Here is a 17,369-nt window from a genome sequence, read left to right as displayed (position 1 = left end):
ACTAAATCGGATAATATTTATCTGTTGTTTTTTTTTTACTGGATTATGCAACGTATTTATCGCTGTGAGATAATATAATTTAAAAATGTAAAATATAAATTATTAAGGCATAAATCGCAAATTTTTTTCACGTACCGTATTTTTTTCTATTCCATATTGTGCAGGAAAAATTTATTATTCCTCTAATCTATTTATTACCCGATGGACAATAGAAACCTTATATATTAAGTTAAATAAAAAAAGTACTCACTTTCAAGTCCGGATTTTTCTCTCGGAGTGCTATTAACCGTTCATACATCTCCGGGTCCTTTTCGTTGCCCTCCACCAGCAAGTAATTTTTCAAGGTTGCAAATGAGTAGACAACGTGGGTGCAGAGACTAGGATCAATGTCCTCGGGAATAAATCTTCCAGCACCCCCGCGTTTGTGTGCCCAGTTTGTTAAGTAACAAAACGTCAGTGGTTCACGTTCTAAATAAAGTAAAACTACTTTAAATCACTTCTTTTTTACTGTTATTTATCTTATGAACTAATTTTTTAATTTAAGCAATTTTTACGGAAAAATTTAAAAAACAAGAATCTTTTTGCTTGACTTATGCATTTCATTTTTCAAGAGTTAACGGGCTTGTAAACACTATAACTTTTAAAAAATACAATTTTTTAATCAGACTTTTTTTTTAGTCTTTTCATATGATTAATGCGTAGAACCTTTTTGAAAATCTTTAGTCAATATTGTTTTGTTTATTAGTAATTAATATATTTAGGCCAGCAACCACACGCAATTTTCTCCACTAAAAAAAAATTAACTTGAATCAAGAAAAAAATTCTTGAATTAATTCTGAGTTTAAGAATTTTTCTGTTCAAATCAAGAAGAAATTCTTCAAAATTATTTACTTGATTCAAATAAATTTTTTTTTTCTGAATATTTATGACCAGCCGTAATTTTTATCTTTTTTAAAAATTTGTTCATTTCACGAGTAAATTTTGACTTGAAAATTTTTATCACGTTCATAAATTTAATTTTAATTCTCGATATTAAATTTTTACACTCTAAACTTTATATAAAATATTTTTATTCCTTGAAAAAAATTACTTGATTTAAGATCATTAGAAGAAATAAATATCTCAAAATAAAAGTGAAATTGTGAAGATAATATTCTTTTGGATCAAGTAATTCTTTATCCACTGTACTTTTTTTTTAATACTGCGGTATAATGAAGGTGTAATTTAGTCTTCGCTTTTTTAAATTTACCTCTAACAGAAGATTATGTAAAAATTCAAAACTTTTTTGATAACTACTTACTCAGAATAATTTATCTATTGCTTAATTATTATTTTTAAAATATTACCAAACTTTTGTTCATAATATATTTCAGTTTATTAATTCTTAGTGTCTAGTAAGTCCAAGACAAAAATGTCCTAACTCTTCTTTGCAATAAATCAATTTTACAAAGTACGAAGTGTTTAATTTTCAGGTAATAAATTATTGAACAAAAAAATTTTATTATTATTTCAGATTCCAAGACTTTTTCCTTAGAAGATTAAAAACAAAAATTAAAGAAGTGAATTACAAACAGATGTTGACATTTATAAGTTTTGAGGAGTTAATCTGGAAGATTAAGTATTTTGCCGCATTAATACTTAGTATGTCTGTTGGAATTAAAACAAAAAAAAAAAGAAAATAAACAAAGTATCCAGAATTGTATTTTAATTTTCTCAAGAAAGAGGGAAGTTAACACCTTTAATGAAATCGTAGAATGGAATTTTTAATAACAGTCTCAGCGCCATTTTTAACGCTTTCTTCATAACCATTTCAAAGATCTCGCCCAAGGAAAAATAATTCATATCTCCGGAGAAATATGTCTCGATTTCGGATTCAAAATGGATTTACATACTCTCGTAAAAAAAGTTCAATAATGTTCACCACGAAAATCGTTAGAATGTGAGATTATCTGTTAAAAAAAAATTTTTCCTTTTTTTTTTTAAGCACGCTAGAGGTGAAATTCAAGATTTGTTGCCAGTTTAAACGAGAAATTATAAATTATAAATCTTCTTCGTCGAATACTGGAGGTTCTTTATCGCAAAAATGATGAAGTTTTCAAATTTATTGCGTTGGAATGTATTGAAATATGAATTATATCGAAATTTTTTGAAAGAAATAAAATCTATTCGATCATTGTATGAAAGTGGGAGCTTAAACATTTGGAAATTTAAATTTAACTCAAGATGTGATTTAGAAAAAATTAAAGTTTCTGGTTTCCGCTGTGGTGTAAATAATTGATGTGAACATTTAATTTCTTTCTGCGTTAATTATGTAGCTAAAAAAATTAAATAAAATTACATCATATGAATTATTTTTTTTTCCAAAAAATAATGCCACAGAAAACAATACAATTGTTGTAATTTGAAGTACTGAAGAGGTTGCGCAAATTAAACCATTAAAGGTTAAAAAAAAAGTATAATTTGAAAACTTGTATAATATTTACCATTTAATTTAGATCTGATTAGATTTGGGAGTTAATTCATCGAGTCATTCCGAAGAAATTAAAAAAAAAATTTGAATTTTTGTGTTTTTTAAAAATAACTTTAAAACGTGTAAAAAAATCATAATAAAACCACATATACATTTTTTATGCTTAAACAACTGCGTTGAATACCTTTTTAAAAATGAAAACCGAACGACGCGTTCAAAAGTTATATTTGTTTAAAAATTCACAAAACTTTTTTTTTTAGAATTTTTTCTTGATATGTTTTAAATTTCTGATATCAATATAAAACTGTACATTTTTTTGTGCTTTAAAAACTGCGTCTAATGTTTTTTTAACAAACTTAGCAGGAAGTTCTAGGGTTGGAATTTGCGGTCAACCGATTTCCAGATTCTTCCATTAATAATTAATTTATTTGTTAAAATTTCATTTTGTTAATAATCTAATCTTTAAAGAAAATGGAAAAATCACTTTTTGCTAATTGTACATTTTTACAAGCGATATTGACATTTCAAGTGAATTTTGAAGCATTTGTAATTCTAATTCTTGAGAAGATATTAGTGAACGCTGAAATGTGGATGAGTTTTGTTCAATTATTCTTTGATAGACCAAAAAAATCTATAAATTATAAAACTAATTTTAATAATATACACTTTTTTATCTGCTATTTACTCATTAATTAATTTAAATTAAATTCTAAAGTTCTAAAATCCCGTGAAAAATTCCTTTGACATTTCGAAATTCTTAGCATTTTCGAGACTCATCAGTGACTATTTACATCCTAATAATTTCTAAATAATGTTATTGAGATCGATAATAATAATTATAGAAAAACTAAAGAAACTGATAGTCCATAACTCCTTGAATTTAAAATTAGAATCTGACATCTGTGGTTTCAAATTTCGTAATTAATGATAATGATCTTATTGTAATGAGTAATGACTATTCTCGTTTACTATGAATGCCATAGTATAAAGTAAAGGTAAACAGAAAGAACATCATAAAGACTAAAAGACATTAAATCAAAGTAAAAGATAGTAACCTCTAGGCGGTGAATTAATGACTAGTGAGGTCGGTTTCGACACCTTTTTAGCCTTGCTGAGAACCTCTGAGGCAGGAATCTTGTAGGGCTCTGGTTTTTTAATGACGACTTCACTGACAGTCGCCGCGACGGCACTCCAATCAACATCTTTAGCCTTTACGCCACGGGATACGCCGAGGAGTTCCTCCCTCATTGCGCCTATCAGCGGGTACCTCACGTTTCCGGGACACGCGGTTCCATTGAAGTCATCCATGTCGACTGTCCAAACCATGGCACCTCCGTATCCGGAGGCCTTTATCCACTTCATCTTCCCTCTAATGGACCTCTCGTCATCAAAGCCCACCCATTGATCGCCCTGCACCAAATATGGCACCTTCATCTCGTCATCCCATACATATGCTGCTCCACTTTGAAGCATCTCGCATATCTAAAATTAATCGATATTATTATTATTATTATTATTATTATTATTTAATTATTTTTAAAATGATGTTAAATAATAGATAAAATAATGAATTGCAATTTTATCATAAAATAAACTCTTCATTTTATTAATTTACATAATAATAATTACATTTGGGATTCATAAAATGAAATTCCACATTTTAAATTAAATAATAATGAATCTAAAGTCTTCTGAGCCTATAAATGAAAGTATCTCAATGAATGATTGAAGTCTTTATTTTAAGTCTTATGGTGACTTTCGTACAATTTGATCTTTCATAATTGGTTTAAAATGATAAAAATAAAACTTCTGCAAAGTTAGAGGAATATTTTCATGTTTCCAATAGTGTCAATTATTTTTGTAATTTAACGTGAAAACTATAAAATCAAACTAGATTTTGACAGTGTATTAATACCCTTATGTTAATACACTATCTGTTTCTTGCCCACTTCGCTGGGTGTATAATAAAGTTAGTTTTTAGTAATCTAGACTTGAAACTCAACTAAAATGTTTCTCTGGCTTCAACAGAAACGGAAAAAGTTTTAATAATTTGTAAACTAGCTTCTTATTTTCGATAGAAAAAAAATGATTTTTATTATTAAATTTATAATTTATAAATAGTTATAAAATTCTCTAAGAATTATAAAATTATTATTATTTATTATTTAAAACTTTTTTTTAATTAACAACTAACCCTTGTTATTTTCTAAAACCAGATGAAAAAAAAGTTTGCACAAAAGCTCATCGTACTTCCGCAAAAACCTACTTCGGTCCTAGATAACAATCCGAAAGTTTATTTTTTTTTTTAAAATAGGTCATCTATTTTTTTTTTATTTACAAAAAAAAAGTTACACTGGAAAAACTCGAGTATAATTTTTTAACGAATAACTATTTTCATGTAAGGTACAGTAATGCTTCCCGGCTATAGACAGATTACGTTGGGAGTAGAGAGCTGTAAGAGATTCTTATAAACATCAATCTATCAATAAAAAAATTTTTTTAACTCATAATTACCAATATTACTAACGATTTTTTAAATTATTGATCATGTATAATTATGAAATATCTACAAATAATTACTTACTTTTATTTGACTGTAAAACAAATCTAATTAACTAAATTAAACGTAATATTAATTAGTATAAACCGATGCAATGTATCAGCAAAGATAATTAATTAAAAATAAATCAATATAAACCCCTATAACTCCGTGATGCAATCACCATGTTCAATAAAAAGGTAATTCAACTTCAAACAACAACTCGATTCGCGGAAGTGGTTGATAATTTTCATACCGCAAAGAATGTATTTGAATTATTTTCGCTAAATATCCAATCTTACCGTTAACAATTGTTATTATGGTTATTATTTATCAGATAATTTGCCGGGAAATAAAAGCCACGAGCGAGGAAGCTGTAAAACTAATTGAGTTTGTAATAAACAAATAAACTTCTTGAAAGTAATAATAATAAAAAAAAAGATATAAAAAAGAAAAAGAAAGGCAAAAACCTCATAGTAGGCCAAGAATCCAGACTCTTTGGTGTACTCCCCGGCTTTTCCTCCCCCGCTGGCGGCGGCATGAACCCGGAAGTTGTCTGGATTTGACAGCGTGAATGATCTTCCGTAAGTCGGCATTCCGATGACCATCTTCTCCTTAGGTGCTCCCAATCTCACCCACAAAGCTGCGGCATTGTCGACGCTGAGTTGCTTCTGCCACTCAGAGTCAAGGGATGACGCGTAGAGAGGGGCGTTGTGTCCGGTTTCACGCTCCCACTTACCGTGGAAATCGTATGCCATCAAGTTTATGAAGTCCAGGTAACTACAATTATTAATTATCGTTTAGTTGATTAATGGATTGACGGCCATCTAGTATTAAATATACTATCTATTATATTCTATATTCTATACACTGCAGAATAGAAGTTCCGCAAAGTTTCGATTTTCAGAGCTGATATTTCATGAGTTCAGGTCGACACTCCATGAAAAAGGATTTATTTGTGGGAGTAATTAACCACGTTTGTTGGAACTCTTTTGAGGTTGTTCGAGATTGACAAATATTTATTTTATTAATGTCAAATTAATTGCTGATGTGATAAAAATAAATATTCCAAATGTTTGTAATATTAACGAAATTTGGATTTGTTGAAACAAATATTTGTTTCAGGAAAATAATTATTATTTGCTCGAAATATATTCTGGTATACATTATTAATTATATTTAACTTGTAATGGATTTTAATGATAAAAATGTATTAAAAATTTACATCCACGCGCAAATGTGTTTTATATTTATTACTGACAAAAAAAAAACCAATTTGAATTGCGAGAAAAATTCTTGAGCTAAAAAGTTGTTCTTAACTCAAGTAAATTCCTCTGAATTTAAGAATTTTTCTGCTTGATTCAAGATGATTTAAATCTTCAAAATGATATTCTGGACTCAAGAATTTTTATTGTCAATTAAGTTCATTTTTTTGCCGAAAACACAAATTAACAATTTTTTATACGAGGAAAAAAATTTAATTTGATTTAAAATCCTAAATGATTGAATCAAGTAAAATTTAATTAAACCGAGAAGAATTTCTTTGTTCAAAATTTTTTTTTTTAATAATTAATTAATTAATTTAACTAATAATAATAACCATATTTATTATCATTTATGTTCGCTAATATAATATGAAAAAATAAATATGTGTGAATATAAATTTTCATACGTTAAAAAAATATTTTTGTTCCATGGAGGAAAAAATAAGAGCTATAAAATAAATTGAGATATTTTGAAATTTTTTCTCAATATTTCACCTGTCAATTTGCACCCGGAAGTCACAAATTAATTACAGGTCAAATTAATTACCCTCTCTAATTTCTCACATAAAAATTTCTCATTTCAAAATTTGTCTCTGTGCTTCTCATGTTTATTTGTTAAAAATTTTGCTCTAGTTTTTAAATATTATCTATTGAAAAAGAAGTATTTCTTAAAAATTCAAGTTGTAAAATTTTTAAGACATAAAGCTATGTACTTTCGAATACAATAATCTTTAATTTGGAATAGATAAATTTTTAGCAATGAAAAATTTATAGAAATAGATTTTATTTCTTTGAATAAATTTTTTTATTTGAGAAAAAAATGTATAAATTTTAAATGCGAGTTTAAATTAATATTTGTCGGATTAAAAGAAATTTTCAGATCTTTAATACTCCTACCGAGCTTTAAACGTTAACTGAGGAATATTAAAATGATTTCTCAACATGTCAAACAGAATTTTAAGAACTGAATTGATGATATTTTATTCTATTTGAGTGTAAATATTGCAAAATTTCTATAAAGCAACCAAATTTCATTAAATCCTAATAAATTATCGTATTAGTTTAGAAGACTGCAGACAATAGATTATAGATTGTAGACTACTAAAGCTATAGAGTGAGTAGGGAAGTTGAAGGGCAAGGGGGTAGTAGATTTTGTGCGGCAGTGGGAGTGGGTGGCGACAAAGATGGATGGATGGGTGTATGGATGTGGGGATTATTTATACAGTGGAAGCTTAAATTACGTGGGACACAATGTGTCTGGATAATTATAACTGTTCTTGATGCTTCAGCCGTCCGTTTAGTCGGCGCGCCTGGGTGCACAGACTACCCAGCGGAACTTGTACTGATAGAACCGGACTATCGCCATAATTCTATCAATTAACGATTCTACCACTTGATCTGGGACGCGTTTGCTGTCGATGTTGATTTATTGCACCTAAAGAGCTGTCTAACCAATTAGTGATTGTGATTACCTCGCTACTGCCGGTACATCATATCCGCTTTTCACGTTGTCCGGGCCAACTGGCACTGCTGCGGTCAACAATAGTCTCGGCTTCTTTCGCTCTTGGGCTTCTGCTTCGAATGCTTCTCGTAGTTCTAAAATTGTTTTTTGTTTTATTATTTTCGGGTCACTTTTTATTATCGAGAGATGTGATTCATTAACTTGTGATCGTTACTGGAATCTTGTTAGAGAATTTAGTGTGTGAAAGGAGTTTATATACAATATCATGCTTTTTGTTCTGTCGATGGCTAGCTGTGTATGATATATTATACTTTCGTTAATTAAAATTGCTAAAACTAAAGGTCTTTTTAATGAATGTATATTTTAATATTGAAATTATTTTACTAATTTAATATTTATTGATTTTATTGTTGATAAAAAAAACTCAATTAAAAGGTTAAAATTAATTAAAAACTTTTTCTTTCAATTATATTTTTATGAAAGAGAACAAATATTGAAATTTAGTTTTAAAAATCTGTTTTTTATTTCTATTATTATTATTTTATAAAACGGGGGCCATCAATAAATTATATCAAAATCTAATTAATTTGTATCGTACGTTTGTAAAAAGATATTTTTCAATTTCTAATGAATCATTTGAATAAATTAAATTAAACATATTTTTGCTCATTACAAGTGAAGAATGTTTTTTTAAAAAATCCAAGACGGTACCAAGCCAAGAATCGAACCTGGATCCTTCAATTGCTTGCCTAAAAATGAAAAGATTCCCTTCTAAAATGGATGAAATAAATTAATTGTATTATTTTAATATTATGTTTACCATAAATAGATTGGATTTGACTATTTTGTAAAAATATTATTAATAAATGAAGAAAAGCCAATTAATCGAAAAACTAATTAAAATAAATCTAAAATAAATTTATGAAATGGCTAACATTTGAAGTTATATTAATTAAATGTATTGATAGATTTTCTAGAATAAATACGAAAAAATAGAGCGATTTAATGGATTATAGTGAAAAAGTTTTTTTAAAAATTTTAAGTAATATAATTAATTGACACAGCACCGACATTCTGTTTGAAAGTCTTGAAAGGATGGACAAAAAGGATTAAAGCCGGAAGAATTCGGTTTAATGGTTTAATCAACTCGTTTATAATTGATTTATTTAATCAGTGAGCTTTTAGTTTGTCAGGTGGGTCTGTGTATATGTGAATGAATATATAGATACCTTTTAAGAGCAGAACGTAGTTTTTTTTGTCATCGCCTCCCTTTGGGTACTCCCAATCGATATCCAGTCCATCAAAGTTCCTATCACGCAGATAAGGTATCGCGCTGTAGATGAATGTCTGTCTTGCGTATCGCGTCGATGACATGTCTTTGAATTTCTGCGTTCCGAATGACCAGCCACCTAATTTTAGATTCCATTTTTTATTTAATAATTATAAATAAAACTCAAAGTACGAATTTTATTTTTTCGGATAAATACATAATAGTTCAATAAATCACGGTCAAATAAATCGCTTATTTAATTATGATAAAATTATTTCGGTCAATGAATTGATTATTGACTGCATTAAATAATCGTCGGACACCAATATTTATTTATAACTTTTACTATGAATAATATATAAATTTTGGAGAAGATTCGTGATGTCTTGATGAGTCATTGTTTAAATTTAATCAACAATCTTTATTGGCCGTTAACATATATAACTTATACAAAATGAAATGCATTATATGTTAAAACTGGAATGTGACACATGAATTATTTATGTGACATCTGAAGTATTTTGAAATTTCCGAAGACATCGAAACTCTATATTTATTTTATTTTATTCTATTTCATTTTTTCTTTTTAAAATAAAACTTCATATCATACAATTCAATAAAGTTTAAACATAATAAAAACACTAGTTATTTTTTAAATATCGTGGAAAGTTTCATCTATAATTAAATTAAATTGAAAATATAATTAACTGTAAATAAGAGCTTTTATCTGAGGGTAAAAATAAAAAAAAAAAATAACCTCATAAGTAAAATGCTTTTTAAATTTTTTCTTGTCAAAGTGAAAAAAAAAATTGGTTTTTAAACATTTTTTTATTGATTGAGAAATTCTACGTAAAATTTTGAATAAGTACAAATTATTTAATTTTTTATTTTTCTCAAAAATTTAACTTTTGAATAAAATTACAATTAACTTGTTCTACACGTACCAATAAAAAGTAAAAAAAAAAAGACTAGCAATAAAATGTACCATTAATTTTTTAACAACCGGACATAATCATTTGAATAAACACTTTACATTTTTTCCATTTAATTGCTCTTTTTGTGTTATCTTTAAATTTTTATTCCGCCTCAGATTTTATAAGAATTTATCTAAAACTATCAGATACTTTTATAAAAGAAATTAAGATTAAATTATTAAAAAAATAATTATCTGTAATTAATAAAAATTGGCTCACTGTATCGTGCAAAGTAAAATATTATTAATTTACAGTCTAAAGACTTTGGTAAAAAAGTAAAACAAAATTTATGTCAAGAAACTTTTTATGAATATTTAAAACTCAAGCCCAAGCGAAAGTGCTTAGCAATCTTAGTTTACGAGAAAAGTGATCCGGAAGTTAACGTCCCGTATAAATTTAAATAAAAGTCATAAAATCTAATCGTAATTGAAGCTAGCTGTAAAAAAGATATATTTATATATAGAGGTATAATATAAAAAATGTCAACTAATTCTATCAATCATTCAGGAGATTTTAGATCCTGTACCGATAGCTATCGGAAGAGAATATAGTTTTTCTATTCGAATATTCTTACACTCAAAAAGTACTTACCGATAGCAAGAAGAATTTTCAAAGAAGGATTTGCTTTTTTGAGCGTCATCATTTTTTCATATAAGCCAATCTTTCCGTCCTTGGTCTCGTCATTTGACTCGAAGGAGGTCAATTTGTTTTTCTTCAGCCACCCAAACGCATAAATTATGTGTGTACATAATTCCGGTTGGATATCCTCTGGCATGAATTTACCTATTTTCGTTCTGTACTGCGACCAGTTCGTATAGTAGCATACAATCTATAATCATATTATTGGTCTCAGTAATATATAATTAATGAAGTAAGTTTACATTAAAATTACGCAAATAGTTCCATACATTTTTTATGTTGTCGACAAATTTGGAACACAATATTGAATTTTTAATGATGATTATTTGACATTATAATTTTAGTAATTGTTTAGAATCACGGCTCCACCTATTTTTGGTCATATCATAACTCATAAAATACCAAAAAATGGAAAATATATATAAATTTTTTTTTTCGTTAAAATCTTTTATTTTTCAGTCAAATTGAGTTTATAAATTGAGAAATTTACGAAAATAAAAATTTAATTTATGAATTAAAAAATTTTTGTCTTTTGTCATTTTTCTTTGGAATTATCATGATTAAATTTTGTTCGAGCAATCACATGTTTTTATCATACAATTAAGGAAAAAATTTTTGAAAATATTAATTTTTCACTTTGTGAAAAATGTCTTCAATGAAAAATTCAGATATGAATTATGGCTAAACAGTTAAAGATTTTTTCTATTTTTGATAAAATTTAAAAGAAAAAATTTATGAGATTGTTCGAAAAAAAATAACTATGTTGATTTTTAGATTTATTAGAATGGAGCCAAGATCCTTACTAAAAAAAATTACCGTAATTTTTATTTTGCAAAATTTGCACAAGATTTAAAAATTAAAGCAATTATTTAAAATGACATTATCAAAAATCTTAATTTGACACCGTATACGAGAATTAAATAGTAGAAATAGTAAATTAAATAGAGATTGGAGTAAAAGTAGCGAGTACGTTTTTATTATTATGAAGAGACGTGAAATAATAAAAGACAAAGGGACACTAAAGTGATATTGTAACATTTGCGACATTTAAAACACGTTGTCTTATATTTCAGGTAATTTAGACAAAGTATAAGGTTATATTCTCCGGCAAGCAATACTAATTTAGCAGAAAAACATTTTACAAGCTGACTTTTGCTCCTCTTTGATCATTCTACCTTGTAATCATTTAACTTGGTACTGCTAGTGGCAGTGCTGTCGCTGGTTGGCTGGAGCTCATTTTTCGTGTTCTTTGTGCCCAAACGATTTCGCGTGACTTTGAATCTGTTTACACTGGCTGAGACTTCTTGATCGCTCGTCAACGAACCTGGTGACGACGTCGTTGGCCTACGGAACCTTTTTCTCGCACCTGATTGCCCAATAATGTTATTTGTTATTATTACTTTATTAATTTCCCTCTTCTCTACCTGCTCATCCTTTCAGTTTATTTAATATTAAAGAGAAATCAAAGAAACGAACAATCTTTACTCCCAATGATCGTCAAATATTCAAGTATGATTAAATTTTCATCTCTTGAATCGATTGAATTATTATTCTTTTTTTTTACATCAATAAGCCCGAGTAATTAGTAATGCTTTAGGTTTTAAAACTAATTATTTTTATTTCATAACTTTGCATGTAATAACTTTTTTTTTTAATTAGGTAATCTAATTAAATAAAATTATTGATTTAAAAATTTCTCTTTTCAATTATTAATTTATCAAAGAATGAAAGAATTAATGAACATCGATTTTTAATGAGGAATTAATTATTAAAAATCAATTGGTTAAATAAAAAATTAACGAATTAATTAAATATATCATCTGTTATATTGTTCTATTAATAAAAAAAAATGGAATAAACTTATTATCATCCATGATTAAGTAATGACTGTAAATTTTTTTTTGCCGATTTTCTATGACTAAATTTTTTTAAAGTTATTGCACATCCAATAAAAGTCTATTCAATTTTAATAATTATATTAAATCGTAAGTTTATCATTTAAACTTGACTGTGAATAATTAAAAATTAAAGTCACAAATCATGGATATAAAAAATAAAAATTTTCCCAAAATTGATGGCATACCCATTTTTTTTTTTTTTTTTTTTTTTTTTTTTTTTTTTTTTATCACTATTAAATTTCAAATTTAAATTCCCGGACATAAAATATCAAGAAAAATGGATTCTGAAAATTTAAAAACTAACATAAATACTGTCACACCTTCTCTTTTCGTTCTCCTTCAAAGAGAAATGGCAAGTCGAGACGAACGAGAAGAAGGAAGAGGAGGAGGAAGCAGCTCTACTTGTCTTTGTCGAACAAACTTTATTTTTAAATATTCTCTTAAATATTTCAATGGGCTTAAACGTCAGAGAATTAATGCTTCACCAAACGCGAGTAAATACATTTAAGAATAACTCATCTTTACACAAATGTTTAACTATATTCATACATATGTGTGTGTACATATGAATATAATATATATATATATATATATATATATATATATATATATATATATATATATATATATATATATAATAAGAAAAATAGCAATAAGAAATAATAAAACGAAAATGTATGCTAGCGATTTTTATGACCCGTACATTAGGCGGGATAAAGTTACATTGTCCGTAATAGTTTATATCGATGTACATAAAATCCTTGCGAATCCTTATTTTATATTCAAGACATTAATTTTTATTTTTCCCATTCCACCCATCATCTTATATTATTATATATTTAAATTATATTTTTTTTTACGATTCCTATTTTTATACAAAATTACGTAATTTTAAATCTTGCGTAACATTTTTCTTATCAATATTCACTAGGAATTTATTGGAGACATAAAATGAAAATAAAGTTGATTTAAATGGAAGCTGCTCTCTGATTATTTTATCATCGAGAAATCAATTAAAATTTTTAAATAAAATCAAAGTGCGTTCACATTTAACATATATAAGAACCAGAGTTACACTATACAGTAGTACAAAATAAAATAAAATAATAACATAACAGGCGTTACCTTCCGCATGATTGGTAACTTCGACAAGTAGAAATAGAAAAGCCAAGCAGATAAACGCCGCCGTCCTTGTTGTACCAGACGACACCTGGAAATAAAAAGAAAATGGTATAGCTACGGATCACTGAATACTCACGACGTTATTTACTGTCTGACGTATAATAGACATTCGAGACTAGACTTACAGTTCTTGCCTTCGAGATCTACCGTTTTCTTTATTTCAAATAAATTTTCAGGTGAAAATAATTTTATTCGTAAATCTTATATTTTAACGCGAAAGTGGGATCATGATAATTGATGATCGAAAAGGGCGAGAAAAAAAATGAAATCTTTTCAGTTTTTTCTCTCTCTCTTTTTTTTTTTTTTTTTTTTTTTTAGATATCTTCATATGGGTAATGTACGTAAAAAGAATCGAGACCAGAAGTACAAATTTCAAGTATTTTTTTAATTTCATGGAAAATTAAAATTAAAATTTTTATTGATATTTTAAAAATAAAAAAAAAATTTAAGAGAAAAATGATATAATTCTTTTATTTTTTTTCTTTAGTTTCGAAGTTTTTCAAATGGTAAAAAATTTTTTCGACATTAATTTAGTAAGGGCAATAAAAAGTCGTATTGAGAAGATCCGTATTAAATTATAAGCCAAATAGTGCATTAAAACGTGAAATATTTAGTCAACCATTGAACCAATTTCAAAAAATCGCGTGTAACTTTTTCATTTACAAATTTTTTTTTAAATTCCGAAAGTGTCAGTGTAAGTATCTAACAAATAGATGTATAACACAATTTGTTTTTTTTTCTCTCTATTGAACTAAAAAAAAAAAAAAAAAAAAACTCTAAACTTGACAGTCTATAGACTAGAAAATCTTCTTAAAGGATATTATCATAATTTTAATTGAATTAATTAATTCACTGACATTTTTTTAAGACGCATAATGATAATCATGGTAGTATAGGTTTTTTAACGAAAAAACTGTAATGTAGTACTATTATTCGTATACGTAAAAGTAAACTTGAAGTTAAACTGACAAGACATGATAGCAAAATGTATATGAATTTACTTATATATCTATATATCCAGGGTATGAATAGGAAAATAGTCAATTAAAAGTTGCAAAGAAAAGTATTGTTTAATGTATAAGCAAGTTTGTCTGAAAGTTAAATTGAAGTTTATTAATTAAAGATGTTTTCAGTACAATATAAATATAAAAATAATAAGTAATTAAAAAATAAGCTTATGAATGAGATCAGAATACTATAGAGTTAGAATAAAATTTTGCAACACAGCTCATTACTTATTTTTCCATAATTAGCTGGATGCAAGTATGATACATGACATGTAATCTAATAAATGATATGCATGGAGGTATATATATGCATATCTAGTATGTGTAAGAAGTATAGTTATAGATATAGATATATGAGTACAACGAATGCAAGTACTTGTGCAAAAGGATGTATATTAAGGTATAAATAGAGATGAAATAGAGGACAATGTTAAATAGAGAAGACACACGGCAAACTGTACTGTTGATTGCATCGACATTGTCTCTCGCCTTTTCATTGTACTTCACACCAGCGATGCAACAATGTGGCTTAGTAATTACAAACGTATATTCATTTTCATTGGGAGTTACTGTACTATATCGGGGTTGTTGAGACAGCAGTTTGTCGTATGAGACAGGGATGAAACAGGATGGGAATAATATAAAATGAAAAAGGAGTTGAGTTGAGTTGTGCTTGGTATCAACTGCTACGAGCAGTAGATGCTGTGCTACTGATGTTGATGTTGAGTGTAAGCCAACTTGAGACAGGTACACCTTGTACAAATAACCCTTTTAAGAGCTAACTAACGATCCGGCAATTTGTCTTTACAGACTTGCTAATAGATTCATTCTAGATCTTACATTCTCAATCACACTCTTTTTTTTTTATTTTTCTATCATTATTTTCATTTTAAATACCAAATGATTAAAGGTACTAGCACAATTAAAAATTATTTTTTCATATTTTAAGAAATTGTGTTTTTAATGTCAATAGTGGGTACAAAAAACTTTTTCTCTAGCCAACGTAGAAATGCAAAATGAAATTTTGTTTGACATTAGACTGTATGAATTAAAAACAAAAACATTTGTATGGAGAACTAATTTTCTTGAGTAAAGAAAATATGTAAAAAAAAAAAAAATTTAATGTCTCAAGAAAATTTTTTCTTGCTCTAAATCAACCAGATCTTTGAAAAAATTTACTAGGTTGAAGAAAATCTTTTTTTTATCAGTGTAAGGGATATATGACATTTATATTACTAAAATGTCGATTGGGTTCAATTTAAGCGTATAATTTAAAACACATTAGTTGCACATCACTGACAATTAATATATATCATGTAGAATAATTAAAACGTCTTCAAAAATACTACTACCGCATATCGAGATAAAATTTTACTTTTATGTGAGTTTTATTTGAATAATTTACATATGTGAGAGGTAGAAATATTCAACTATAAAACTGCTCCATTTTTTTTATAATTAAAAAAATACCATTCGGCAGCCGAAATGGAAGTAGATTTCACAGGGAATCCAATAACTACTAAAATAATCATTTCTAAAACGAATGCAAGAGTGAAATTCCATTAAATAAACAGAAGTAGTAAGTAATTTTTGGCCTAGACTAATGGCAAGGTATGCAAATTAAAGTTTATTTAATAAGCTGTCAGATGCAATTTACAAAAATTTTATAAATTATTGAATTCAATAGTTATTTCGCAAAAAACTCAAATTCCAATAATCAATTCTTAAATAATCTGACAAGAAAATTCATTTATTATAATCGACAAGTAAAGTAATAAATAATTCATGTTTATAGATAAATAAATACTTAAGAGTCTGATTGTAATACTAAGATGTTATTATGAATTATCACAAATTATTTAATGATAGCTTAGTTTATACTGAAACGATGTATTGTTCACTTGAATTATTTTTTCTAAATGCAAAATCAAAAGACGATTAACCTATGACCTATGAAGAATTAATACTAATGCAAAAAAATTATACAATTATTTTTTCTACGTTTATAAAAAAATCAGTTAAAAGTTTAAATACATTTTTTAAGTAGTGAAAATTATTTGTCCAGTGTACGGAGTAATTTGTTTTATGATGCCTCTGTACAGAAAAGAACCTTATGATAAAATCCTTTCAGGGTGATTAAAAAGTTTAAAAGACTTTGGATCTGATTAGATTTTCAAGTTGATTCTGCCAATAGTTTTCAAGTTCTTTAGAGACTGAGGATTGAAAAAAATTTCATTTCTTTGTAGGATTGTTTCGAAGAAGTTCAACTAATTTGTCCCCAAGTTAAAGTCTTGATAATAAACAATTTTATTTCATGGATGTAAAGTGTATTCAAGTACTTGGTTAGCTCAAATGACAGATTTGCGATAAAGGAAATCTGTTCTGAAGATATTGGATTAAAACTTTGATAAATCTAAAGATAGATAGAATTTTGAGAATTTATTGTTGGAGACGAACTAAACTTCCAAAACACTTCTTGATATTCGTTTCGGTTCGATTTAAGCGTATAATTTAAAGAAACTTAGACTTCATTTAAGAAATTTTCAATCTTCCTTGATATTTTCTTGAGCCAAAAAAATTTACACTCCAGTCAAGAATTTTTTTTTTCAATGTATCTATGTAAATAAGGTTCACTTACAATACATGCGCAGTACCTTTTTTTT

The 17,369-nt window shown here is 27.1% G+C and overlaps 1 protein-coding gene across 1 annotated transcript in view; it reads right to left on the bottom strand.

The window, feature by feature from the left end:
* Cht7 (chitinase 7) overlaps positions 1-17,369 on the bottom strand; it is a 45,388-nt gene that overhangs the window by 14,381 nt on the left and 13,638 nt on the right. Inside the window, exons 2-9 of the mRNA XM_074242233.1 lie at positions 13,643-13,727; positions 11,795-11,985; positions 10,572-10,809; positions 8,966-9,145; positions 7,747-7,870; positions 5,480-5,789; positions 3,526-3,952; positions 251-468 (exon numbers count right to left, since the gene is read on the bottom strand). Of these exons, the coding sequence (XP_074098334.1) occupies positions 251-468; positions 3,526-3,952; positions 5,480-5,789; positions 7,747-7,870; positions 8,966-9,145; positions 10,572-10,809; positions 11,795-11,985; positions 13,643-13,727 (1,773 nt within the window). The remainder of the gene's footprint in view (positions 1-250; positions 469-3,525; positions 3,953-5,479; positions 5,790-7,746; positions 7,871-8,965; positions 9,146-10,571; positions 10,810-11,794; positions 11,986-13,642; positions 13,728-17,369) is intronic.

Source organism: Cotesia typhae, unplaced genomic scaffold, assembly GCF_013202065.1.
Source record: "Cotesia typhae breed Kobodo isofemale line unplaced genomic scaffold, CoteBio_Ctyphae contig_4, whole genome shotgun sequence".
Classification (NCBI taxonomy): Eukaryota; Metazoa; Arthropoda; class Insecta; order Hymenoptera; family Braconidae; genus Cotesia; species Cotesia typhae.
Note: the sequence above shows the minus strand (reverse complement) of the source record. Positions and strands in the feature narration are given on the sequence as shown.